The following is a 27125-nucleotide window of genomic DNA, read 5'->3' on the forward strand; positions in this document are numbered from 1 at the left end:
AGTGTTTTTAAGGAGGGACATAAACAGTAGCGTGTAGTTTTCTTTTGCCTTTTAAACCTTTATCTCAGGAAGTCAAGAGGACTTGCTGATAAGCTCCGTGGACGAACTCGCATCCGTGTTTTGTGCACTACCGGAATGTTTGGTGCACAAACTGTATTGACTTCTATTATTATTCGGCATTTCGGAAAGGGGCGCGCATGCATGGGGGTGCGTCCTTGCTGCTTTAGATTTTAAAGTTGCAAGTGTCAAGAATCTTCGATTGTAGTTCTGACGCCACGATTGCTCCAATGAACTGACTGGTGTTTGGTTTCGGTGCAGAAAATCGGATGACGCCAACAGGTAAAGCAGCAAGTTGCTCTGCAAAGTGTTGTCTCAACCAGTTACAATTGCTGTTTTTATATTAAGAACAAAATAAAGAATACTATTCGTTCTAATTTAGAAACTGTTTTCTGACAATAAAGCAACCTATTCTGATATTGTCATGAGCATGTTTGTTATTAATACTATTTATATACCGCCAAAACTATGTACTGCCCAACCCCATGAAGCTATGCTTTGCTTATTTGCAAGACTGTTCCTCGGGGGCCAGTAATTCCAGGTAACGATGCAGTGATGGGTCACTCATAACATGACACGGCTATAGAATCAGTTTTGATGAATGAATAACTCGTAGACTATCTAAAACACATTTTACAGGTTATTGAATTATGCTCTCTGTCTTGTAAAATGTCTCAATCTTCTGACGCCTGTCTTTTGCGATGCCCCCTTTATTTATGCGCGTATTCATTCTTTCTTTCATGTAAGGCTTGCCCTTGGAGAACTTGTTTGGGGGGTTTTCTTGTTCTCTACCATTTGACCAGTGTGGCTTAACTGCAGCCACTTTAAACTGTAAAGTGTGACTGATCCCTTATTTAAAATGGGACAAAGCTACGCTTTTAGTGCTGGTGTCACCAAGTGCATACATTTACTAGTGACTGAAGAATGAGCGATTAGCAGCTTTTGACTTTAAGTATTCAGTGGTTGCATAAACATCTCTTTTGAAAGTCCTTTATTTCATTCAAGTTCTGGGTATTGGACATTAGATGTTATTCATTCTGCGATTAGGGTGTATTTAAATACCGCAGCTGGTCGTAAATGTGTAATATTTAATGAGATCTTGACATTGAGGAGGCCAGAAATATATCTTCATGCTGAGGCAGCTAATAGAGAAACCTCGCCCCCACAGTTGTCTGCAGTATATCATGTCCGTTAGCATTAGTGGGTCGCTCTGGGTCAGATAATCAGGTCATCTGCATTTTCACATGAACATCTAAACACCCATGTTTTTTGAAAATTGTTATATTTTGATTTCTGCACGATGATGCAAAAACTTGTTGCACTTGTGTGACGATGCAGATAAAAACACGGATTTCTGAATACAGTGGAGTCTCGGTTTTCGGCGGTGCGCTGCAGTTGCGTGATCGGACAAAATTAAGCTCCCTGCGCACTGAGGTCCACTTAAATTTTGGAAAGTACATCAGGACTTTAAAAATATTTTCTAAATTTCAGCGACGGCTCTGTCACAAAAATGCGACCAGCGCGGTGACGCGCTACGGTTGCGCGTTCGGCGGTGCGCTGCAGTTGTGCAATTGGACAGAAATGCGCAAATGAAAAAATGCTTAAAACATTTTTTCCATTATTTGTAATGGGAAAACATGATTCGGAATTTGAACATTCACTTCTCGAACAGCTTTCTGGAATGGATTGTGTTCGAAAACCGAGGCTCCACTGTATTTTATTTTTATTTTTGGTTGCATTGGCGCATTGTCAGCAGTTACTCGATAGATCCAGCAGGGAAAGCTATAGAGAAAACTATTTGTGCAGCAGAATTCCTGAAATACTCATTACAATGACCTTCGGGACTGAAGCTCTCCAGTTTTCATTAGGATTTTACAATTTAAAAAAGTTGAATCTGGGGTCTTCACGTGTTGTGCTTAAACACCCTGACTGCCTACCACATTTCAAATAGTAAAACAAAGTAGGCAGAGTACTGTAATTGATTTACCGAGGATCCTCAGTTTATAAGGAACGTAGTCCATCAGCCACTATTATATATGAAAACACTATTATATTAAAACTGTTAATGTACAAGTGTCACCATGAAACGATTTATGTTCTTGAAACAGTTATAAAGCAAGCTCATAATGCTCACCAAACTTCATGACTTCTGTTCTTCTCAGGTTCCTTGGACACTGCTGATCCCCTCCTAGCATAATGAATCCTCAGGTAGTCCTGGAGGAGGACGAAACTGATGGCTCGTGGATGCTGTTGTCCTGGCTAGCTTCTTTCCTCATGGTGATTGGAGGTGCCCTGCCTTACGTGCCCCAATACCAGGAGATCCAGAGGAGCAGCAACACTGAAGGTTTCTCCACCAGAGTGTGTCTGGTCTTGCTCATAGCCAACATCCTGCGGATCTTCTTCTGGTAAGGGAAAACTCAGATGTTCTGAATTTTGTCAGCAGTGATCATGCTAACAAATCCCCACTACAAAAGCTCACTGCCTCATTAAATTGAATCTCGAAGTGCACAGGGAGCAACGAGGTCAATATTGAAGAAATGTGCTTAAATTTATTGTAAGTGTGCCACTTATTATAGACTGTGGTGTATTCAACTAACAACTAATGGAAGGTAGTACATTGTCGCACTCCAGCTCAGTGGTTACAGCGGCATGGCCTACTACTTCAAATTGCTGCCTTGACAAAGAAATGGACTTGACGTGATTTGTTTCCTTTTCGGCCCGTGCAGGATTGGAAAGCAGTTTGAGTTCACCTTGCTGCTCCAAAGTGTAGTGATGATACTCACCATGTTTGCTATGCTCCACCTCTGCTGCTTTGTCCAAAACAGCAACCGCGTGAGCACCAAGCAGCACCGACTTTCAGGTAACCCACATGACACTTGAATGTTTCAGAAGCAGTGATGAGAAATGGTGTCGCACGCAACACAATTCCTATTTCTTGCTAAAAGATAAACCCAATGCAAAACTTGGAATGCCTAACCTCTTTTGAAGAACATTTTCTCCTCTGTCTGACCCCTTTCCACACATTTCAATTATTATTATTATTTTACAGCAGTTTTTGTTGTTTGTACACAAAATTTGTTTAGTTGATTGCTTTTTGCAAGGAGGCCTGCAGAAACTCAGGCTTTGGTTCACATTTTATTCGGTAGGTTTTTGATATGAAACCCATTTAATCGATTTAAAACGAAAAACAAAAAGGGAAACTTTGCTTTCCAATGTTTTTCCTTTTGCCTTGTTAGTTGGCTCAGGCGATACGGACTGGCTGCATTCTGCCACACAAGAAAGCCCATCACTCTTCTATGTTGATATGCTGACAATATATATTGGACATTGATTAATGCTAAGTGAAGAAGTTAAACAAGAAGTGCAAATGTATTCCTTCTATGACTACATGCCAAAGTACTCAATGCTTGCTTTGTAAAAGTGTCCCTTGAGGTCTGGTTTCACTGCAAAGGGGGGATGGTGGGCTCTGAACAAGAATAGATCAGAGCAGCCTTCAAATGAAAATGAGCTGTCTTCTCTCCACTGGCAAACAAGTCCCAACAAACAGAATCAGCATCATGTGAAGTTACGTAACTTCCTCTAAAAGGTGTGTGTCAATATGTTTTCCAAATATGCAACTATTTCATACTCTCTTTCCTGAGAAACAACGTTCACTTCAATTTAGACACTTCTGATCTGCTCCCAGCACTCTCATCGCGTTCCTTCTCATTTCTATAGAAATGATTTCTTTCTCCTGTCTGACCCTTTCCACTGTAAACACATAATGTATGTAGTGTAATTGCCAATCAAACTAAAACACACGTCACACAAAATCACTTGTATTTGATTTACTGTCTTCTGAGCAAATAACAGATACTTGGATTCCCCTGTTTAGCCATGCCTTGTGTTTGTCAAGGCAATGTCAGTTTTGCCAAGCATTTTACAAAACAGTTTCATTCAACTTTATGTTCACTAAATGTGTGGTGCACTTTCTCCATCTCATGGCTGATGGTGGTATTGCCAAACTAGCAAAGATCATTTCATTTGCAAAGTTGCACAAATTAGTTGAAATCAGTGCATAATTGTTTGTATTAATTGCAACTACAGAATCAATTAAAACTAATGGTCAGTTTTCCCCTATAATCGCCCAGCTCTATGATATAAGAAGGATTATTCTGTGAAAAAAATTGAATACAAATGAGATTTGCTTAAATATTTCAAACATTTTAAAGGGCATCATCAATGCTTTATTGCTTATTTGTTTGTGTACAATCGCCTTCTGAATTCTAGTGAGAATATGCCGCATTAGTAGTCACTGCTAGGGTAAATTGTGAGTAGTCTGACTAATTGACTTTGGACCCATATTGCACAATTCCCTTTTGAATTCTAGTGAGAATATGCTGCATTAGTAGTCACTGCTAGGTTAAATTGTGACTCGTCTGACTAATTGACTGTGTTCCCATATTGCACTGCATACAATCACAATGTGTGTATTTCCCATTATAGTTGTATATGTATTATTAGGGAAATAGCTTAATTAATGACGTTTCATAGAATTCAACCAAGTATATAATGGAACAAATTCCTTGAAAATGGCGCGTTGATGGAGTGATTGAATAATTTGCATAATGGATTTTTGATGGTTATGGTACCTTTTGGCCAAAAGGGGGCAGTATTTACCAAGTTCTAAATTAAACTACCGTACTGATTGCAGGTAGTCTTGGTTGTAACTAATTGGACTAATGAATTACCGTAATTGAAATTGCCACACAAAACTAGTACTTGTGCACATGGATTCAGCCCTTCCGTATGTAAATTTAAACTACACCACATTAAGTTTTGTGCAAAACCTCTAAAACAATTGTACTAATCGCCACAAAATGCCTCATCAACCCACTGTTACTGTTCTAGAAATGTATAGCACTTAGCAGTAATATTATTTAAATTTATCTTATTCATTGTATTTAAATTAGTACTTGTTTACATCACACTTTATTTTTGGACTTCTGGACTCCGCCGCTCACCCTTATCTGCAACACTCAGTCAGCAATGTGGTTTTCCAAAATTGTGTGTAATGAACTCAAGTAAGCACATAAATACCCATGAAATAGCCCATCCATGCTTTCACACACAGAAAAAGGGTTCTGTATACTTCCAGGGTCGTAATTAACCCCCTGATAAAGTTGATTAGCAAGGCAAATTAAATCAGTGGAATCACTGTAGTTCAAGAGCAGTCATGTTTTTAGAGTTGCTTGCACAGAATCCTTTAGAAATGGAAAAGATTGTCCCTGTGGGAGACGTCTGGACACAATTGCGTGCTTTCTTTTTACACCACAGTGCATTTTTTAACCTAGCTATAATTCAGTAATTGGAGAAAGTGTGGGATTTGTTTTTGCTGAGGAGACATTTCTGTGCCTGTCTAATTAGTTTTGTCTTAAATCATGGCTGCAATTTGTCTTTTTTTTAGTTTCTAACGGTTAGATTTTTTGCATACGTTTTTAAATTTAGTGCTGTCAGAGCTCGAAATCTTTATTGTCTTTGAGTGGAGTTAAGTTTTCATCACTGGACATTATTTGAGCATTGATATAAACAAAAACTCTCCAACTTGTGTTTTTTTTTTTCTTTCTTCTGATAGATATCCTCTAACCTAGTCTAATGTCATCTATGAATTGTAACAGAGACTCATTTTGGTTCGAAATTGCAGAAACGTGTCAATGAATTGCCCTTCAAGCCCATGTGTTTGATTTTTACTTACTTACCCCTGTCATTCTTGGAAGCTGAGTACATGTCGGTCCTTGACTCTGCAATGTCAAGGAGGAGCTGTGATGGGCACGCATCCCTGTGATCTTTAAGATCATTATTCTCCCCGTTAAGCTAAACTGAAGCCCCGACGATTGCTCCTCCACTCTCACGGCTTTGTTTCGCAGCGCACTCTGATTAAACCCCATCACAGTGAATGATGTGATAAGAGTAAAACTTGAACGCCCTCCGGCATTCATGCTGTAACATGCTCTTTGTTTCTCATGCACACAGTAACCCACAATTCAAACTAAATCTACTATAGGTTGCGTCTAACCTTACGTAAGCCACAGTAGACATCCACGTTTCCACGTCATTTAGTTTGTGCAACTTCTTCTACATTTAGTTAACGAATCACTTAAAAGTCAGAAGGGATGCTGGAATATTAATTTCGACTTCACAAAAATGGAGAGGTTTTGAACTATAACAAAGAAGTGCATGGTACAGCATAGAATATTTATCGGGGCACCTTGTGGAAACATCACTCCCCGTGGGAGAAGAAGACGAAGTGCAGGCGGGTGTTTGCTTCATTTGTATGGGAGAGTTCTAACCCCAAGCTCGCTATCGAGTGCTCTGTCACTGGTTTGCCGTGCTGCGTTGCTCTTGTTGTCGGCATTGATGGATTGCTGGGTACCCGCTGTTCATCCCAGTTCGGTCATTGATCTTGACCCCACACTGAAACGGCTGTGAGATTGTTTTAAAAGATGCTGACAAATCACTTTACAGAGACTTACTGAACATGGCTTATACAAAATAGCACATGACAACAAAAAAAGAAGAAAATATATTATATTGATAGTATTTGGATCATCACAATGATGGCTTCTTGTGTCATTGTCCTGAAACATACAAATAAACAAACTACCAGAAAGCGTCAAGACAATATTACTACGCCTTTATTTGTTTCTTGATGACTATAAATTCGACAATGTGACAGTAAAGATAAATGCAAGGATATTGTAAAAACACTATTTAGGAATTATATTAAAAAGAAAAGTTCATTTTGCTTAAAACACCACATCATAAAGTTTGTATGATATATTTTTTTGATATTTGCAACATCTCTACATAATCATGTTCAATCACTCATTACACCCGTCTCCATTGTCACCATCAAAGTCAGCAAAAGCTATCGACCGTGCTAATGTCATCTTCCCAGACACCTTTTTTTTTTTTAAAAGGTCTAACAACTATAAAGTGACCTTCATGCTTTTGAGTCTTCCTTCTGAAACTACAAAGCAGCAAAAGTACTATAGCTTACCTGCATCTGTGTCTTTCACAATGACGAGTCCTTGAAAAGCATGGCACAATATGTTGAAGTACTGAACAAACTTGTAATTCAGGCAAGAGTCTCTTCAATAATCGATCAGTCAAAGCCAAGAAGAGTCTTTCAAAAATTTTGCCAAGCAAGTTCCAAGTTCTAAAAATTGTCGGTTTGTGCCTTCCTTCTCACTTTTGTCGTACTGTTTGCAGTATAGCTCTGGCTGTATTGGAGAGCAGCTAAATATGGTCACATGAAGGTCAATTTACTCTTCATCTAAATAACATCTAATGAGGCCTTCCTGTGCTAATTATTATTTTGCTCTTGGACTGTATTAGGGTAATTGTAACTTGAGATTAATTGAGCACATGAAGTACTCTATGGAGCTGTGCATCTTTTCAAATTTCAATTGTTATTTTGATTGTTGTTTTTCATGCATTGCTCATACAAAACTCCCTGTTTGTTTTTCTGTTAGAAAATCTGATTAATTGTGTATATGTGCAATGAGGAGTGGTTTCCTGCCACTACAAGAGCTGTACCATTTTGAGGTGTTGTGTAACTGACTTCTCAGATCCAGCCAATTGGCGAGTTCTGTGGGTAATGGGCAGTGGAAGAGTGCACATACAATGTAACGACACGGCTTTGAGCAATGCGACTGAAGAGAATTGCCACTTGGAACATCTATTATGTCATTCCATGTTTCGGTAATAATGGGAAATGTAATCATGTGTTCTGTATGCCTTCTTTTTGTATCATTCACCAAAGCTACAAAAGATCTTTGCCTGTAGTGCCAAAGTCATCTCTCCTATGAAGGTCAATTTGTTTGAACCGTTAGACGCACCGCGTTATTGTGCCTCCAATAACAGTCGTTTATCAATTGCTGTCTACCTCAAGCTTTGTTTTCAAGACACAATATCTTTGATTTATACCTGCTTATCTCATGAGGAAGAAAGCCTCCCATTGATGATGTGTCTGCCCTAGAAGACCCTATTAAATAGTTTGCTCTACTGGGCTGTTATCTCAACCCCAGGACTGCTCCTCCTATTTAACAATTGATTATCAGACCCGATCACCTTCACGCACGCACGCACGCATGCGCACACACACACACACACACACACACACACACACACACACACACACACACACACACACACACACACACACACACACACACATACATATACACACACACACACAAGAAAAGGCTTAGTTTTGAATCAATGTTGTTTTTAATGAGAAGAAGTTTGGTGTGCATAATCAAATGTTAAGTGTACATGCTGATTCATAAACACAAATACAAGTAATCTTAAACTTTTACACATTTCCAAAGGAGGTTTTGCAATTTTTCAATTTTCTCATGACATGTCAGTACTATGTGATCTGTTATGTTAAAAAACTGGGACATATTCACTATTTTTAATATATATTATACGTATACGTCTACCTTGACTTGAGTATTAACACACAGAAAATTCCAAAAGTCTTGTACTGCTCTGGACTGCGTTTGTGAGATATGAGTTAGATAGAACAAGTCAAATCAAAACAAAAGAACAAGAGAAGCCAAGTGTAGCTAATTGGATGTCCTGCTGCTGTCTCTGTCCAGCTCTCACAGCATATGTTAGGAGGAGTAAAGCACTCCAGTGATGCATTACCTCTTTCATGCTATCCCTCCTCTATCAGCAACTCCTTCAAATTCAGCACCAAGGTCAGTGCTGTTCAGCAACTTTGGCTTCTCCTCAGCATGCCCATCAAAAACATACAGTACATGCTGGAAAATAATTGGATTGAAAAACTATTTTTCGAATGTTTTGAATAGTTGACATACCATGGTTATGAATTCAAGGTTTCTCATTGCAGCATTCTTGACATTAAAAAAAAAAGTAAAATATTATCAAGCAACCGCTAAAAAATAAATAAATGTGTATTTACACCATGTAAATGTAATAAGTACAGCACCGTTTTTTGATTACATTTATGTCATTGGTTTCTTGCTGGAATAATAATTAGTTGAGCTTTATGTCACAAATACTTTCTGAAGAAGGGAGAAACTGCAGAGTTATTAAAAAAAATGGTGCATACCAAAATCCAACATCCTCAATATATCCAATATTCTGTATGTATATCTTCAACTCCAACATACCGCATTAACCCGGAGCAAGTTGCATTTATAAGAGATAATGAGTCCGAGCAATCGCACGATTGCACACCTGAGGGAAGCTGTTACCTTAGACACATTCTGTGCATTTGTAATGCGGATAAATGTTTCACCTGCAGGGCTGTCTTCAAAGTTGAACATTCCATTCCCCCTCTAGCAGTCTCTGTAGAACACACATACATATCCACACGCAGGCAGGCATGTCTCTCCCTTGCTGCACGCATACAAATCCAAACCTATGCACCAATGTTGATAGCTTCTTTTTAAGGCTTTAGAAAATGCAATTTTGGAATTTTTTTCGAGTGGTCACGGTACAATTCCATTCTGAGAATAATGTATTAATCCATAGAGGGAAATTTCTTTTTTTACTCACACACACACACAATTGAATCATTGACTTGCAGGCAAGGGAGAGATGTCAGAGTGAAGAGGTTGTGTAACAGCGTCGCAACAACACTGTGGAAGCAGTACAGTATCTTTCAAACAACCAGTGCTAATTGTTTCCCTTTTCACCCTATTTTCCGTACGGCTTATGTTGTTCAGGGTGGAGAGAAATTGTATCCCAGATGATTTAGGGGAAAAGGTGGGTAAACTGGACTGATTGCATATCAGTCACAGGACTTGTTGACTGCATCGAAGGCAATAGGTGACACAGATTAGTATGTAATTTTCAGGTTGTCATAGTTGAATGATTGCATTTGAAGATGCTAATTTTAACATGTAATTGCCCACTGACATCATACTGTGGGTCAGCAAGTGTACCCTGGCTGGGTGGGAATTTTTTGAGTGGCTTGTTTTACTATGTGTGTGACAATCATAATCCTTGTGGTGTTGTTGAGGAGGATGTTGGCAGACACTCTGTGGCAGATGTCATCAAACAGTTTAGACAGCCATTACTTTTTTTTGTCACAGTGTGAAATGATGTGATCGGTCCACACGCAGAATCTTAATTTGTTTGGCTATTCATTGTACACAAAAGATACTAACGTATTTGTGACAAGTCGGGCAGTGAAGCAACAAATTGAAAACTGGATTAAGCATCAAAGCGGCAACCATGTGTGGAAAATAAATAGCTGTGTCTGCTGTTGTGAACCCAATACAGCGCTGCGGTAGATTAAAAAAAAAAACATAATTATAGTCATTTAGGTTTAGCCTTTCTTTCAGTGGACACGTGTGTAGGAATTTGTGTCTGCTACTGTCTTATTAAATGTTCTGCTTTTAATGCAGAGAGACAAAATTAAAAAAGGTACACACGTCAGGCAACAACAGTCCTACACGAACAAAAATATCGCTTGTGTCTCCAAAGTCACAAATTCTGAAATTTCATATTTTTTCACAAATCAATCCTAGTGGTCACTCCACGTTTGTATGTTATTATTTTTCAAGAAATTAATTAGCAATCTAAAATGTTGAAAAATGCTTGCCTTTTTTTCATAATGCAATGTTAATGATTGCATGTTTTGGGGAGGCCTCTTGAAAAATGAGGACAAGGATTTCGCTGGATGCCAGCGATATATAATTTGTTTGGAACCATGGCTTCCGGTGCTTGGGGTACTTTGCACGTGAAGTTTTGACACCTGGCTATAGTGGCATAGTTACACTGATTAGTTATTATTCATGTATTAATTTTGGAGGTTGCTATTTAGCTCAGGTCAAGGGAAACACTAATTAAGTGCTATCAACCTTTAATTTGCTTGTGCTGTCAATCTTTAATTGCGTTAAAATTAACATTTTAAAAGAACTTTTTCTTCCCAAATAATCTCTAACTTGCTTTTCATGACACAGAAACAGCCTCAAGATTAAAGAGAACAAGTGAGTGTTGAGGTCTGAGCTACTAATTGCAGAGCACCCTGGGTGATCCCAGTGAAACTTGACCAAAAAAAAAGACCTACTACTTTTAGCTCGTATTCAGTGAGAAGGTTATTAGCCACAAATTCTGGGTTAGGTGTTGTAGGTGTAAGTCTATTTGTACAAAGTGAAAAAATAAAATCTGTTTCAATGCAAAAGCTCTATCAGAAATTCTGCCTTTTCAATTAGAATAATGCTCGCTTTTGACTTCCACTATCCAGAGATGCAGTGTGCTCGAGTTGAGTCACGTAAAACTGTGCCGCATCCTCCTAAAAGGTAAACAAAATCTGTTACCGCTAAATAACATCAAAGTATTTGAAACAGCTGTGATGTCACTGCGAACTAAAATCCCCATAACAAACACTAAAACGTTCGACTGTTCATCCATATGAGAGAGCACAAAAATAACATGACAAGCTGGTGATGTCGGACCAACTCGAGACCAGTGAGCTCTGACAAACGGCCAACAAGAGAATAGCATCTTTCACACATCTTAAAAGCAGCAGACAGACTTCATTCTCACAGTGCTGAGTCAGCATGTTTTCAAACCCCGTAATCTGTCACTCTTTATCTCCGTCTCAGCGTCTCTCCTCTGTCCTCGGTGCTGAACTCTCAGCTCGGCGTAATGGGAGATGCCTGCACTATACTGTGATGTTCATACATCTCCTTGAATGATTCATGGTCACTCTCTCTCTCCCTGAATCACTCGCCTTCCATTCTTCTTCTGCCTCCTGGTGTGAAACTGTTGCTCAGTTCTGTCAGTCCTGCAAAGACTCCAGAAGACGATAAACTGTCAAATGTTCGCTAGACTTTACATCTAACTGGGAACTGATATGAGGATGCAGTCCCCTAGCCCACAGACCTCTATTTGTATGTTGTTATGGTGATTTAATTGTTTTATCTAGATTGTGCTTGAAGAGAGTGCAGTGAAAAGATCCTTAGCTTCCTGAAGACGTTTGAAGCATCTTTTTTACCTCATTACACATCAAAACAAGGTCATTTGTTGAAGGCCACATCCTTCAGCTGGTAGCATTGCAAACACAGATCCAGTTTTCAATCAATAAAAGTTGATAACAATGTCTCGCCAAGTGGCAATCGATGCTTTTTTGTAGATTCCTTAATTTATTCATTTATTCAGTTATTTATTATTACTTATTTATTGAGTTTGTGGGGTTTTCCTCGATTTCCTTTAGGAGAATTTGGGGGGGCATTGATTTTTTTTTCTTTCTCAAATCCAAATCAATGGGTTTCAATCATATATGGATTTTGGCAATTCATTGGCTCCGGTCAATATCTCCACTTCATTCTAAAGGCATTTGGAGAACATGGAAACGGCCTCAAAGTTTGGTACTAGTCCAGAGATCTTTTAGTCTTGTCATTGACTGGTGATCATTCGAGAATGTTCTCAGCATTTCTGACGTGACAAAGATCGAATAAAATACAGAATAGATGGAATGTATTCTGTCACATGGTTATGATTCTCTGAGAAGCAATCAATTGACCGTGTCTTCACACTTAAGGTAGAACACCATTGCACCACAACTTGTACGGTTCTAAAGTGTGTCAAATAGTTATTTTTGTTATCTTTCAAACTTTTAACAATGGAAAAGCAAAACATTGCATGCGTTACTGCTTGATGGAACTTTTAGTGTCAGCGAGTCAGAAGAAAGAAAACTTTTGAGTTGGCTTGTTTTGCTTGTCCAGGCAAAGCTTGGGATGATGTATGACATAAATGGGAAAATAAAAGGAATGCCCTCATGAATGATGCATGACTTTTCTTAGCAATTTCATTATTCTGGTAAACATAGCAAGCAGACTGACTGGGGGAAATGGGACGGACAGATACGTAATAGGAAAGGAAGTAGTAGTTGCATTGAATGATGGACCTGAGTGTGGGTATGAAGGAGAGTGCTTAAGTGTTTCCATCGGAACACAAAATCATGTTGACGTTGCAGGAAAAAGTTCACGAGTTGATGGTGTCAGCATGGTTTTACTAGAACATCTCAGCCTGATTGAAAAGTTGATTCATGGACTTTGTTAATGACTAAGGACAGTCTACAAATGCCGTTGCAATCTCTGCTATCCACGATGGGGTTTCAGTAAAACCCCCACTGTCACCAGGTCCAGGTTCACGGTCTGGTTATTTCATTTTGTTCTTTTACCGTTACCGTACCGTTTTAAATCTTGTCTATTGTTGGTGTAATTCTATTCTCTATTCTATTTTTACCATCTCATTGGTATCGGGGCTTTTAGTCTACAACAGTCAATGTGTGCACGGTGTACATGAATGGTTTTCTGTTTGTGTAACTCCTTTCCCTGTTTCATCAGCTGTGAGCAATGCTCAATTTCTTGTTGTTTGTGGTAATATAGCTATTAATCATGTTCACTGTTTGCCACAAATATGCCACAGTGCACTCGCTACAAGACGTCTCCTCTCTGATATTTGAAATGCAAAAAGAGATGTGTAACATTCCAGAGTGTTTTGAGAGGGTGCCCACGTGCATATCTCATATTGATTATCCATCCATTCATTTTCTGAACCGTTTGTCCTCACAAGGGTCGAAGGCATGCTGAAGTCCATTTCAGCTGACTTCGGGCGTTGACAAACAACCAGTCGTACTGGTCCTAGGACAATTTGGAGTGGTCAATTGTCCTAGCATGCGTGTCTTTGGAATGTGGGGGGAAAATGGAGTACCTGTAGGTTTCCTACACAGGCATGGAGAAAACATACAAACTCCACGCAAGAAGGCCAGGGCCGGAATCGAACCTATAACCACTGTGAGGCGGACGTGCCAACCAGTGCGTCACCGTGCCGCCCCATATAGATTATTTGTACAACAAAAAAATACAACTAATATAAGACCATTTCAAAGCTCAAAGCTGTGACTGCATGAGCAGAACGAGAAGAGCTTGAATACCACTGTTTCCTCTTGTCTCCTGTCACTCACTGACAGGTGACTTTTTTTTTTTCCTTCATGCTGTCAGCAGTACATCTTCATCTGCCAGTGTCCATGACAACTAAGTAAACACCTTGATAAGGATAAATTCCCAGTTTTGTTTCCCACAAATAGTAAATCCAGACATTTCTTTTTTGGTCATCGGCATAATCTAAAATGATAATTAAGAAAAGATTTGAATAGTAAATTGTGTATATATATATATCACCGTATGGGTTATGGGTAACATTTCCAAAACCAAATTATTAGTTGGACTAAATTATATTTTCTGCACAATCAGACAATAGGAACAAGATGAAAGAAAATGTCAACTATTACTAGCCTAACAGTTATTTTGCCTCTGTGAAAAACTTGGATTAAATATTGGTTTAGCGCCACACCATCTTTCAACAGTTGTCTTCAAGGAAACACCCCTGACTATCTTGGGTGGGGGGCGTCAAAAAAACAACAACCTCAAAATATTTTACAAACCCAACAAATTCTTTGAAAACACTGATAAACATTCATTAGATGTTTTCTACGGACAATGGGGAGAAATGCAGGAAAACAATTGCGGGAAAATTGGAAAATACCCAATTATCTGACCTGGCACCTGGGGGGAGCAAGCGTAGGTCAGGAGGGGCCAGTGCCTCCACGCCCCCCCCCCAGCTCTGCCGGTGAACATGACAAAAATGTGTTCAAATTTCTAGAAATGCAGATCGTATCTGAGATTTGTGATCTTGAGAGCTGCTTCAAATTTGACCTTTTTCTTGGTTATTGGTGATTGCGTCCTTCTATATTCAAGACAAGAATCTGCTCTTTGGAGAAAAAAACTGCTTTGAACTGCTTTGAACTGCAGACATTTTTCTATTTGTCTGTCTTTCTAAAGTAGAATGTGATAAATGAATTGTGTAAGTGGGAAAATGGGAAGAAAGCCTTTTAACCTCATGTAATAAACTTTCTAAATCTTCAACCCAATCTTACCAAAGGCCGGGTTATACTAAAGTAATTGAAATGTAAGAGCGTTGGATCTCCTCATTTGTCTTGTTCTATTCCGTCACGTCTGTGTGCAATATTGATTTAGGTATGCTGTCTTTGCGGAATTTCTATACATCCTTTATAGTGTATTGCTTTCAATCATTTCTTGTCTCTGCTATTCTCACCCTTTCATATTTGCAAACTCTCACCACACATGCACTCCTGCATACCTAAATTTCTGCTTTTTTTTTGCCCTTGCCAGACTTAGATCTACACTACTTCTGGAAGTGGAATGCATTTGAGGACTACCTTCTCTTCTGTTTCGGCCTCAGTGTCTTATGTGCAGTGGTCACCATAATCCTGCTGGACTCTGCCATGTTTGTAGAGATGCTGGGCTCCCTGGCTGTGATGTTTGAGGCCATGCTGGGCCTCCCTCAACTAATGCAGAACTTCCAGAACCGCTCTACCAAAGGCATGAGGTATGGCACCGATAGAGGTCAAATAGGATTTAGAAATGAGCTGCAATTTTAGCACTTTTTCTCCCTCACTGGCCACAAAAGCAAGTAATTGAATTTACATGAACAAAGTATGCAAATCGGGTAATTTATAATCACATGGGGTAATGTGAGAAAAACAAAACAAAACACTTGAGTCAAGTTTTTTGCGTTTTTTTCTTTTACACCCATAATCTGCATACATTTAGCCCTTGGTATACTAAAGACAGCAGTTTATCACAGCAAGCTTCTGCAGTGCCTTTAGGATAAAATCTATAGATACATCCTGCGAGTGAAAGAGCTCATTATGATTCACAGCTTGCCCTTCCTCGCTCTACAGCAGAGCTGCCGAATGAATTGTCCATATTGTTGTTACGGTGAGCACTGAAGGCTGACTCGCTACGTTTGTGACACTTATTGTTACAGAGAGTTAAAAAATTCACTGCCCAATTTTAATGCTGGCTAATATGGCACTGGCAAGCCAGTGATGGGAGCGGGAGACCAGTGGCAGGCTGTGCTTTTCACATAACATATTATACTATCTGTACTGTGTTTTGACAAAATATAACAAATGTATGGAAATTCAGGTATGTAACAAAAGTGATTTACTAATTACTGTAAATTGACCCTTCTGCTACATGCATCTCAAATGGCGTCTTGTTCGGTAGCTTTTGCTCTTGACTTGGCTTTGAAGGGTTACTCTCTAACTCTACTTCAGGCATTCCCTCCCCAATGTGTTCCCAATGTTCTTTTGCAGTTGGCTATGCTTTATTTGCTGGATATCAATTCCCCAAGGAATCTTAAATATATCGATCTTTTATGTCCTTGGTTCCCGCTGCGTTTCGCCTTGAAAACCAGTTCCTTTAACTGCTGGAGAAATGAGGCAAAATAACATCTATTTGATATTTTCTAAACATACTGCATGTTTTGCTGTTATGCTGTTGCTCAACTTTTCGTTTTCCATCTAGACTTCATCTTGGGGTTTGAATGCAGCAGCCATAAAACGAATCACGTAAAAAACCTCGGTGAAGAAAACTGTTAACAATTATGAATGATTTAGAATTACATTGCTTGCTTCCAAGCTGATATTATTACCTTCTCAACACAACTGTCTTTCCCCGTCTCTTATACTCCTGAGTCCTGAAAATTCAGTTTGACTCAATTTGATTTGTTTTGTCTGTCTGGTCTGCTCTGTTACATTCCCGTCGCCTACAGCTCTTTGTCCACACTGACATTCATGGTTAATTAAATTGCTTTTCACTGTTGTAACAAAAGCACACAAACAACTGCACATACCAACAAGTAACCAGATTCATAAAACAATGATGTGAAGACACGAACGATGTGGATTCTGTGTCGATGTTTGACTCCCACTCCCATTCAAATTCAAATTTTCCCCTTATCTCTTCTACCCATACTGCTGACCAAAGTCAGTTACGCAGATGAGGGCTTTGAATTTGCACGAGCACAGACCAATGTGTGTGGAAAGATTCATGTGGATTAAATTCACATACATCCACACTTTTTAGGTAGAAAAAAGAATTACAGTCAGTCTTTGCTTTCAGGTTTGTGTGCATGCGCGTGTGTGATGTCCTTGACACACCTTCACGGCCAACAGCTTATTTCGTTCTCCCAATTGTGAGCAGAACTGAATAGTGGCCTGATGACGGTTACATGTTTCTGTCAAGGTGGCCTTTACCTCACAGCTATTTCAGACAAGGGACCAATACCTTTACAGTCAGACCCTGGAGGATCTAGTGCAAACATGGTGATGACCTCAAATTGTTTTGTGACCTATAAATCACTGTTATTCCCTAGAGGGAAGTTTTTGCTAGGAAGGTGAAAGATGCACTGTCTTTGCAAAAGTGTAATAACAACAATAGGGGAGCTGTTTATGCAATCATGCATTTATTTATTTGGGGAAGGTGACTTTACAAAAGTTGAGTCTTTTCCATCCAGATGGGATATAAGTCAGTGTGATAAAATGAAACTTCAAACGAAACTATGGATTTTGTACTCAGACTATTTGTGTTTGGAGCACAATAATGTTGGGTACGTTACAGAATAAATCAAACACAATCAGCACACTGATTTGTAACTTTGTTTTGATAAATATAATGGTGGCATCACTTGATTTTAGTGCGGGGAACAGTTCCCAGTTAGAGGTGGTGGCAAATACATCGAGTGATATTAACTGGTGAGCAGATTTGTCTGTATTCCCCCAAAGTCAGCTGCTATAGGCGCTTGCTTCCCGCATTAAATATAATGGCACAACATTCTTGTTATAGATTCATGTTAGTTTGTCTGCTCATACCCATTACTATTTACACAGTTACAGCAGTAAATACATATTTAATTCCACTACTCCTGCTTTCCATAAAATTATTTGGGAATAACTTCAAGCAAACCGACTAATACGCCTCTTCACCTAACCTTTGTTTCATTTTGTAGAATCCATTATGATACACGCATTACAACTTTTCTGCATTTGCCCATGTGCGATCAATAAACATGCATTATTCATAGTTAGTGGGCCTGCAAGCGCTTGTACTGTATCTCCACACACATCCTTATGTGTGGGCATACAGACAGATGCACAAACAAGTATGCGTGAACTCATCGTCATGACGCACATGAGCAAAGTTGTGCTGAAAAAAAGCTGCCATTGAAGCTTCAAACATCTGCACATTGGCTCCAGGCTATATGTAGAGAGAGTACATACGATCGATTGGTTGCTGGCTGCCAAATCTCACTCTCTAATACAAGCTATACAAAGCTCATATGTCAATGTCATGATTTTAGAAACAGTTTAGTGACTATAAATTCTCATCACTCAACATTTAATGCCCAAACATGTTGTGATGAAAACTTGAAAGGACAAGCGCATAATGTACTGAAGTGCCAAGGACACTTTGGCCATTTGGCTGTCATTCAACCCCACATTAAGACATCCAAGCATGTCTTGGTCAGTGGACTGTGTGCAAATCAGCACAGGAGGCTAAAAAGAAAGATAAGATGACAGTCACTGATGGGAATTGAGTCTGAAGAGTGAAAGAAGGGTGAGGGGGAAAAAGGGACTGTGAGGAATTTTAGTTTATGATATCAGTTTATGATAATTTAGTTTATCACAAGAGAGTCAGGTATACGTTTGCAGAGAGACGGGTGGGTGGATGCATAGACGAAGCGATGGTATACTGTAGTCTTGAAGTTGAATACTGTCATGAAAACAAATATTATTTCTAATTGACATAATCAAATATTTCTCAATAATCTGGGTGGGTGATGTTTTTCAGTGTTCATTTTTACTGCTATTCAGATCAAACCCGCGGCTCACGGGCCAATTACGGCCTGTGGGACGATAGTTTGCGACCCTCATCTTAATATGAAAGGTTCATGGTTGTGTGACCCGTGATTTTGATCTGAATGGTTGTGTGTGGTGCTTATTTGAATGTGTCTTTTTTGGGAGCACATAGTACTTGTGCAAAAAGCTCTTTTCTAACTTGAACTACAGTAAGTCCAAATATAGGTCCAGACTTACCGATGAGCATTCTTCAAACCCTACTGAGGGTCTCAACTGCTTCCTCCCTCACGCCAAATGTGGCTCAGCTATGCGAGAGGAAGCGCTGCCAGGTCTCTAGTAGCAAAACGTAAGCAGAAGCCATGTTCAGAACAATGTTAAAGTTGTGGTTTAATTTTGAGAACAGGGGTGTCAATGTTTTGATCCGAGCCTAAAGAAACCTAATGCAGCCCAGCCTCACCCCAGACTCTACCTCTAGTGGCCTCCGGTTAAATTGAGTTTGAGACCCCTGCTCCACACTTATTGACTTGAAATGAGTAAACTGCAAATTGCCCACCATTGTCCTTTGAATTCCTCCTGTGTATTTGTGTCTCTTTTTAAATGCCACTCCAACCTAAATTGAACACTCGTCCACCCAAGCTGAGCCTGTGAGCTAACAGTTGTCCTGACGGCCTCAATCAATATCTGTCCCAGTTGTGGCTTGCTTGCATGTATTGCAGGCGTTCATGGTGTAGTCAGACCTCCATCATTTTGTTCATTGCTCTCTCCTGTCCCGTCACTCTGACCGTTAATGTGGTTTTGTTATTCACCTTTCGCAATATTTATGGTTACATACACCACAATGTCATCCATCTCTCGCCATTTTCCCCTCAACTCCATTTATTGTCATCATCTGCTCTTTTTATAGCTATCCTTCAAGTACCAGGTTCACCATCTCACCCTTTCCTCTCTCATTTCTCAGCACTTAGCTCCGATGAAGGTGTCAGGTCAAGACTGATCAATGCAACTTGACCAGGCTGAGTTATGGCGTTTGCACGTGTGTGTGTGTGTGTGTGTGTGTGTGTGTGTGTGTGTGTGTGTGTGTTTGTGTGTGTGTGTGTGCGCGTACGTGCGTTTGCACTGCATATATACGTTGGTGAGAATGAAAGGTTAGTATGTAATTTCATGGTTTGCACATTTGGTTACGCTTGGTTTCTTGTATTGTGCAAATAAAAGCAAACACTGCTGGTTGATATGTGTGTGTGTGTTACTGCAAGAGAGTCACTTACTTAGTCTTTTGAATCAATACTATCATCATTTCCTCCCTGTGTGCATATAGAAAGCATCACTATGGCCCAAATTCCATCATTTGTTCTCAAGGTCTTTCATCAGTTGTCAGCACAGCCAAGCCGCATCAAGGCCGACTATGAATGCACCCTCTGTCACATGGCGCTATGCGAGACTAGCATGATAAAGAGTAAAGAGTAAATTGTGGAAATTGGATGCCAGCCAAAGTTAAATGACCCCCAATGGGGTTTGGTTCCATTTCTGCTGCATTGCATTTGATACATGTACAAGTGACCTGCCCGTTATTTTTGCAGTTTACTTGAATTATAAATACATTCTAGAATAAAATGGCTCACACAAGGCTCAAGAAATTATGGGATGTCCTGTGATCTACTAGAACACACTGTCTATCGTCAGTAATACATCAATCAAAGGCGCTTCTTCCCAAATCTTAGCTCTTCATCTTTTCAAGACACTTTGGAAAATAAATAAATACACTTCCTCCCAGTGTGTACATAATATGTTTGGAAAAGGCTGTACACGGCAAATCATATTTTTTAATAAATAACTTAATATACTAATATATACTTATAATAATACTTAGTAAATATTGACAAACAAAAGCATCAGGAGTCCGATTTCTTTTATTTACCACTTTGGAGCAGCTCTAGCAAAATCTGCAATGTATACTCGAAAGTTGAAACTGTTAAGGGAGCAAAAAGTCAGTGAGAATCCCGTGTTCTAAACAAGTGCTCCTCTGGCAGCCTTGGGAGGAGGATTATGAAGCAGACTGAGACTGACAAAAGCCTGCTGCACGAATTGGAGTTAGAGGAGAATGGAGGCAGGCACCATGTGTTGACGAAGATGAAGTTTGTTTTGTCATCAGGTTGTCATTTCTTGCTTAAGGTCGACTGTTATCAAACGTGTAACTGAAATTAGTTCAGTCAATGTAACCTTTGAAGATCAAAACCTTCTGAAGAAACAACAGCGTTCATATCGCATGAAGATCATAGCTCTTTGAAAGCAACCAATCAGGAAGCCCTGATGTCACCACAGAAATTTGGGGGATCTATTTGTATGCTTTCTGGGTATTGCAATGATGCACGCTTATCTTCTTCATGAACATTATAAACTTGTATTTTTCTCTTTGGAATTTTGACGCAACAACAGCAACATGGCATTTACTCACAAATTAAGAGAAATATTGTGTATTCTTTTTCTCAACTTTTTCACAGTTTGTCACTACAGCAACTTTTACCATGCAGCCATTATCTACTTGATACTTAGAACTTGGTTTATCTGGACCTTCATACTAAATGGAGTATAATGTTATTGTTTTTCCTTGCCAATGCTTCCGTTCCTTGCCAGTGCCTTTAGGGACCCCAGGGGAGAGATGGCAGTTTGACGTGACTCTGCAAGGACAGCCCAAGGATAGTACAGTCCATACATCCCTATGGTCATTAGGCTGCTTCCCAACCCATATAGACTCATCATCCGTATCATTCTCATCTCTGTCTCTAGTGATTTCCTGGTCGTCCCATTGTGCGTTGGATAGATATTATTTTTTGACTTTCTGTTCTCCTCCACCTCTGCAAGATCCCCATATTTCTCTTTGATGACTGATGGGCTTTCTGTTTTTTCTTGGGTCCAGTCAACTCCAATAAAAATCTAAACTCATGTTCCATTCATACCAATGCGTAGTCACTGTCAGGGGATCGGGGTGGAGAACAGCAGGAGCAGAGTTGCTGGAGCAGAAGTGAGGTACAGACGATCGAGTGTGAAGGGTAACAAAGTAAAGAAACATGACAGTAAGTGAGGCCAAAGGGGCACAGAATGTAAAGGAAGGAAGGAGAGCATGAATAATACAGAAATGATGCGAGACGAAGAACGAGATACAATTAAGATGTAATAAAACGGCATGAGTGAAGTATGGGAAGCTGTGATGCAAGATGAAGAACATGTTGCATATTCTGTCTGCCTGCTGTGCTTGCATCAGTCTGATAACAGTAGATTTTTTTCATACAGTTTACATTAGTGTAAGGTAGCTTATGGCAATCATTAGCAAAAAAAAAAAAAGGCCTTTACGTTATTTCAGGATGTTTTAAAGAAGCCCACTTTGACCTTGAGTGAGTTCTGTTTGTTTATCACTCCTTTACCTACAGTTTCTTTACAAAAATAATGTGTTTAACCCAAACACACATACAGCACTGAAGGTCCACTGACGTCCAACAGGGGAGGGTTGCCATGGCAACTAGATGATCACATTTAAAGGGTAGTTGTATATAATGGAGATTGGGCTCTAAGGATTAACTACTGCTCCCACATTTGCCATGGCTGCTTGCTCTGATCATGTCTCACCTGTATCATCCAGTATGATTGATACCAGTACTCTTATCTTTTTGTGTCTCCTTGCTGCAGTGTGAAGATGGTGCTGCTGTGGATGGCCGGAGATGTCTTCAAGACATCCTACTTTCTGATCAACCAAAGCCCATCTCAGTTCTGGGTGTGTGGTTCTGTCCAGATCCTAATTGACGTGGCCATTCTCCTCCAGGTGCTCTTCTACAGCCAGGACACCCGTATCAAGTTAGGCTGAAGAAGACAGCACAGGAACCTTTCTTCAGGTGTGAACATATAAAACCATAAGTGAATTGTTGTTATTTGCTGGAAAGACTAAATGGAACTTTTATTTCTATACACCACCGTTTTATCCATGAGCAACTTCCATCTTAGCTTTCCAAAGATAAAGCAACACTTACCGTAGATGTGCTTTTAGTTGTTTTTAGTTATGAGACAGTTCTTTTTCGTGGGCATAGGGAGTGTAAGAGGCAGACATTACTCACATTGGCAGCTCCCTAACGGCAGTTCTGTGAAGTTCTGGCAGCTGTAACACACAGTCTTGCACCAGTAGACCCCCACTAGCCTCTATCGCTTGACTGATGAGTCTCCCACTCCACACTTCACCAGATTGGTCCCAAGTCATGCAACGTGTGTTTGTGTGTGTGTGTGTACGTGTGTACTTTTCCGAGAGTGGAGACCTGTTAGAATACCTGCTGATGTGTGCTCGCAGCCAATTTCAATTTTTGCCGTTGGCAGTGCCAAGCCAGGCAGCACAATGTTCAGCTACTAATGGCCTCTGCAAAAGCCACCAGTCTGTATGTTAGGACTCAACTTGTGAGGTTGATTGACAAGGACTGAAGTTATTAACATATAAAACAAATAATGTTGATTTCGACTTCTTCGGAAATAAGGTTAATCACATTGAGATTCAGCTTTTTGACGAATGATGGAGCTCTTTGATGAATTCATAATTTCGTAGCGAATGTACTGTAGAGTATATATGGGCAATCAACGTCTTTGGTATGAAATGTGTTAACACTCTTGATGCAAGTCTTGTCATAGAAAATATGATTTAATCATATTCTTCAATTGTATCTCTAAATGTACATTGTTTTTAAATATTCCAAAGCATTTGGCGGTAGGGATGGGAAAATGAAGCTTCAAGATGATTCACAAACCAGTTGGCACTTTGCCCACCACAGGGCTGAAGGCTTGCCATTTCTTTAACCCCTTTCTTTAAATCAACTGTTCCACTCAGTGGAGTAAAAAATACATCTGATTCATGAAGCAAATTTGAAGCTTCATTTTCCTATCACCGTTTGGCTTTAATGGGGAAAATACTTAACAGTTCCCCTTGTTTTTTGCTGGGGTTACGTAAAAAAAAAAAAAAAAAAATAGAAACCTTTATTTTTTAACATTATTGTACATGTATAACATGGAAACCAAAGAACAAAACCTGTTTTCAGGCCCAAGCATTTGTTTAACAAAGAGAAGTAAGCACTGTCTTCCAAATAACTACAGTAAAATAAGAATTTAATATCCTACGTTTACATTAGGTTCCACAGCAAGGCACAGTTTTCCCAAAATGAAGTGCACTGTAGGATTTGGGCCATTTTTGTCTCCATATACAGTTTTGCTTGGTCTTGCAAAGTTTTTTCCATGCTCGATCACAATATTCGTGATGGTGTCATGAGTCCCGGAGGTTCTAATGCACACTATGATTAGGGCAGCTGTTCACCACACATGCCAGTACAATTTCTCCCGACCTGTTACATTTTGATGGAGTCCCTCACATTTCTCACGTTCTGATCAGAGTTTGACAAACTTAAATGAACATCCAACACGTTTTTTACATTCTCCGAAGGTTTTGCATGGATGAAAATGAGACACTATTTGTATGCCTCTGCAGACTTGAACGAATTTCCCCTGCTCGGTCCAAATTCGTAACATCTCCCGGACTGCGCGTGCAGTGTCAGACCCTTGGAGAACGCAATGTGGGAAAAACATACGGTTCACTGCATTGTCACATTTTGTTGCATTCACGCCACATGACTACGGTCAATCGTGTTTCTTCTCACAGTGACTGCCATGCTACTGTGAGATTATTTTCTTCCATTTTCAAAATTTGGCCCTGGCAATAAGCTCCTGTTATATTTGCCCATTTCATCACCCCACATTGCTTCATGTCCATCTTGTTTTGTGCACAGTTGCCTCAAATGTGACCTCCGTGACTGCTCGGAACAAAGTGTCAATGTAGCATAGAAATGTGCACATTAAGTTTATAACACGCCAAGCACTGAGTGTATGTTTTTCATTATTCATACAAATACAAGAATTAGTTAGATCAGGAAATTGCAATCTCCAGAAAGTTGAAGAATGTGCAATGCCAAAAATCCTTTGTGTATCATGAATCTTTGAGCCTGTATCGTATTTATATTTTTCAAAAAAATGTATATGTCTTACATTTTTAGGTTAACATTGCACCTCCAATCACTACATAGCAACCCACAGTATAGTCTATGTGAAAACATATAAAACTCATATGGGGTGACATGCTAGTATAGACTACCTGTGAAACATCAGCCCATGTGATGCGTGCACTAATTTGCAGCCTGCAGCCCATATAGTATGCATATATGACCCTGTCACATATGTCTTGGTATCACATGTTTGATGGATGAGGAACTCACATTGCCGCATTATGCACGAGCTGCAAAAGCTTCCCGACCCGAGCTTTACATGTCAAATTCTTATATTTATAGAAGTGTCCAAGTGGTAGATAGATTTTTTTTCAGATGTCCGGTCAATACTGCAGCTGTCAGTATTGTTTGCCTCTGACCTTCAATTGTTTATTTGCTCTCAGTGTGTTTTTTGCATTTGGGTTTCTCGTGTGCATGCATTTCGCAAATCCATGTATCTCAATTTACATATGGTTGGTGAGTGCGTCTTGCACTTCTTTGTCTTGTTTCTTTTTCAGAAAGTATTCATCACCAGATATGTTGTATTTTTGAATACCCTATTAATATAATTTATTTTCCACCAGACTTCAATTGCATTGACTAATACACCTAAATCTCGATCTTACGCAGACTTTGGTGTCCAGAATTTGGGAACCGCGTTAACCCCGAAAGCACGTTGTATTGAAAGTCTTGTTTTTTTTTTTTAGAAAGGCATGTTTTATAGGCAGTTGAAGGGGTTCGTTGTTACGTTAATTTAAGTCAGCCATGTTGTTTGGCATCCGAAGTTCAATCGCTTTACACACATCAAAGTCTATTGACCTTTTATTAAAAGTGAAGCAATACACAGATGACAATATCAGACGGATTGAGTTAGTCATTTTGATGCTATATGAATTTGATGGAAGAGAGAATAAAGCCACTTATTCTACTACTGTGTCCGGCAACACTCTTTGACTTGTGAGTAACTTTGTGGATAAGGTGCTTCCCTAAATTTTCCCGAATCAAAAACAATCCTAGCTATCCCTAACACCGTAATAAAGCAATCATAAAGAACAAACAGCACGACTTGTTATCAAAGGATTTTAAATTGGTCACGCTAATTAATCAAATCAGCACTAAGGTTTAAAAATGTATTTATGACAAAAGAAAAAAAAAATGGGGTCCATGACCAAACCGCGTTAGACAGAAAATCATGTAGGATTTAAGTGAGTAAAATCGAGATTTAAGTGTACATGGCTGCCTCATTTTCATAGTTTGTTGACACTGATTTTCATTTTGCATTTATTGCATTTTGTTACACAGTATGGAGAGAAAAATGTCAAAAGGTTACAGCTTTGCTTTGAATGTTTTTGCTATGCAAATGTGTTTAATTGACTTGTAATACAAAGAGAAGAGCCAAGCTGTTTTGATAGTTTTAAGTTAAACTGCATTCTGATGCCTATTAAGGTTACGTTTGTGAAATGAAACGATGCAAATATACTGTCCGCATTTTTCAATGAATATTTTTCAGTCTTCCAGAGACTGTATGTTGGCAAATATTGATGGTGTTACTTGTTTCAAGCATAAAATATTTATATTGCAGTCTGCTGTTTTGTGTTGTTCTTGGTAGTGTGATTGCAACACAGTGACAATGACAAACAATGGAAAAACAAACCGAGAGCTTCTCTGAGCTCACCAGGCTGCCGCCACAGCTTCAAACTGGACTAAAGCAGGATTCTGAAAACCTCATACGATCCTGTCAAGGTCCAACTGTCTGAACATACAGAAAAGCACGTGTGTGTGTGTGTGTGTGTGTCATGGGAAAACCTAGTCTCTATCTTTTTCATAGAATTCAGAGGTAGTCTGTTTGAACCTTAGCGGGGCGGCTGGTTTGATGAAGGGGCTGCTACTGCTGCTGGACACTTGGCAGAAATTTGTAATTGTCTTAGATTGTGTTCTTTTGAAGATGTTTCAAAACCAGATGCACAAAAATAGATCTTATCTTCATTCTACTGCTCAGCAAAGAGTATTCCTTTGGTTTGTTTTTAGATGATGTTATTTATAAAGCTGTACCAGCTTGCCTTCACTTTAAAACCTAGAGGCTCATTGTGTGAAAATGTAGAGAGGACATCAAGTAAGGCATCATCCACTTATCTTTTCTTACATAAAGCTCTTGTATTTTAAAACATAGGCTCTTCAATAGGTATCTACTATGAAAATGAAGTCAAATTCCTATTTTCTCTTTTCAAAAAACCCTTCACACATGTGGGTGAAAG

At 39.4% G+C, this 27125-nt stretch overlaps 1 protein-coding gene across 3 annotated transcripts; it reads left to right on the forward strand.

Moving 5' to 3' along the window:
- Positions 1–7: 7 nt before the first annotated feature.
- Positions 8–26426, forward strand: LOC147055842 (solute carrier family 66 member 2). Of its 3 annotated transcripts, none has more exons than XM_085913296.1 (5): positions 8–339; positions 2220–2462; positions 2784–2917; positions 15279–15495; positions 22493–26426. In XM_085913296.1, exons 2-5 carry the CDS (start codon positions 2254–2256, stop codon positions 22665–22667), a joined length of 735 nt encoding a protein of 244 aa, XP_085769422.1. In that variant the 5' UTR covers positions 8–339; positions 2220–2253; the 3' UTR covers positions 22668–26426. The 3 variants fall into 3 exon arrangements, with proteins under 3 accessions (XP_085769422.1, XP_085769424.1, XP_085769423.1); XM_085913298.1 differs by lacking the exon at positions 22493–26426 and adding an exon at positions 21443–22478; XM_085913297.1 differs by lacking the exon at positions 8–339 and having other exon boundaries at positions 2202–2462.
- The last annotated feature ends 699 nt before the right edge of the window (positions 26427–27125 follow it).

The sequence above is a fragment of the Syngnathus leptorhynchus genome, chromosome 6, assembly GCF_054491065.1.
Source record: "Syngnathus leptorhynchus isolate UIUO chromosome 6, UIUO_Slep, whole genome shotgun sequence".
Classification (NCBI taxonomy): Eukaryota; Metazoa; Chordata; class Actinopteri; order Syngnathiformes; family Syngnathidae; genus Syngnathus; species Syngnathus leptorhynchus.

Coding starts and splice junctions, on each gene's coding strand:
- LOC147055842 (XM_085913296.1), top strand. CDS start 2,254: ATGAATCCTCAGGTAGTCCTGGAGGAGGACGAAACTGATGGCTCGTGG. Junction 2,463..2,783: donor ATCCTGCGGATCTTCTTCTG/GTAAGGGAAAAC, acceptor CGGCCCGTGCAG/GATTGGAAAGCAGTTTGAGT. Junction 2,918..15,278: donor CAAGCAGCACCGACTTTCAG/GTAACCCACATG, acceptor TGCCCTTGCCAG/ACTTAGATCTACACTACTTC.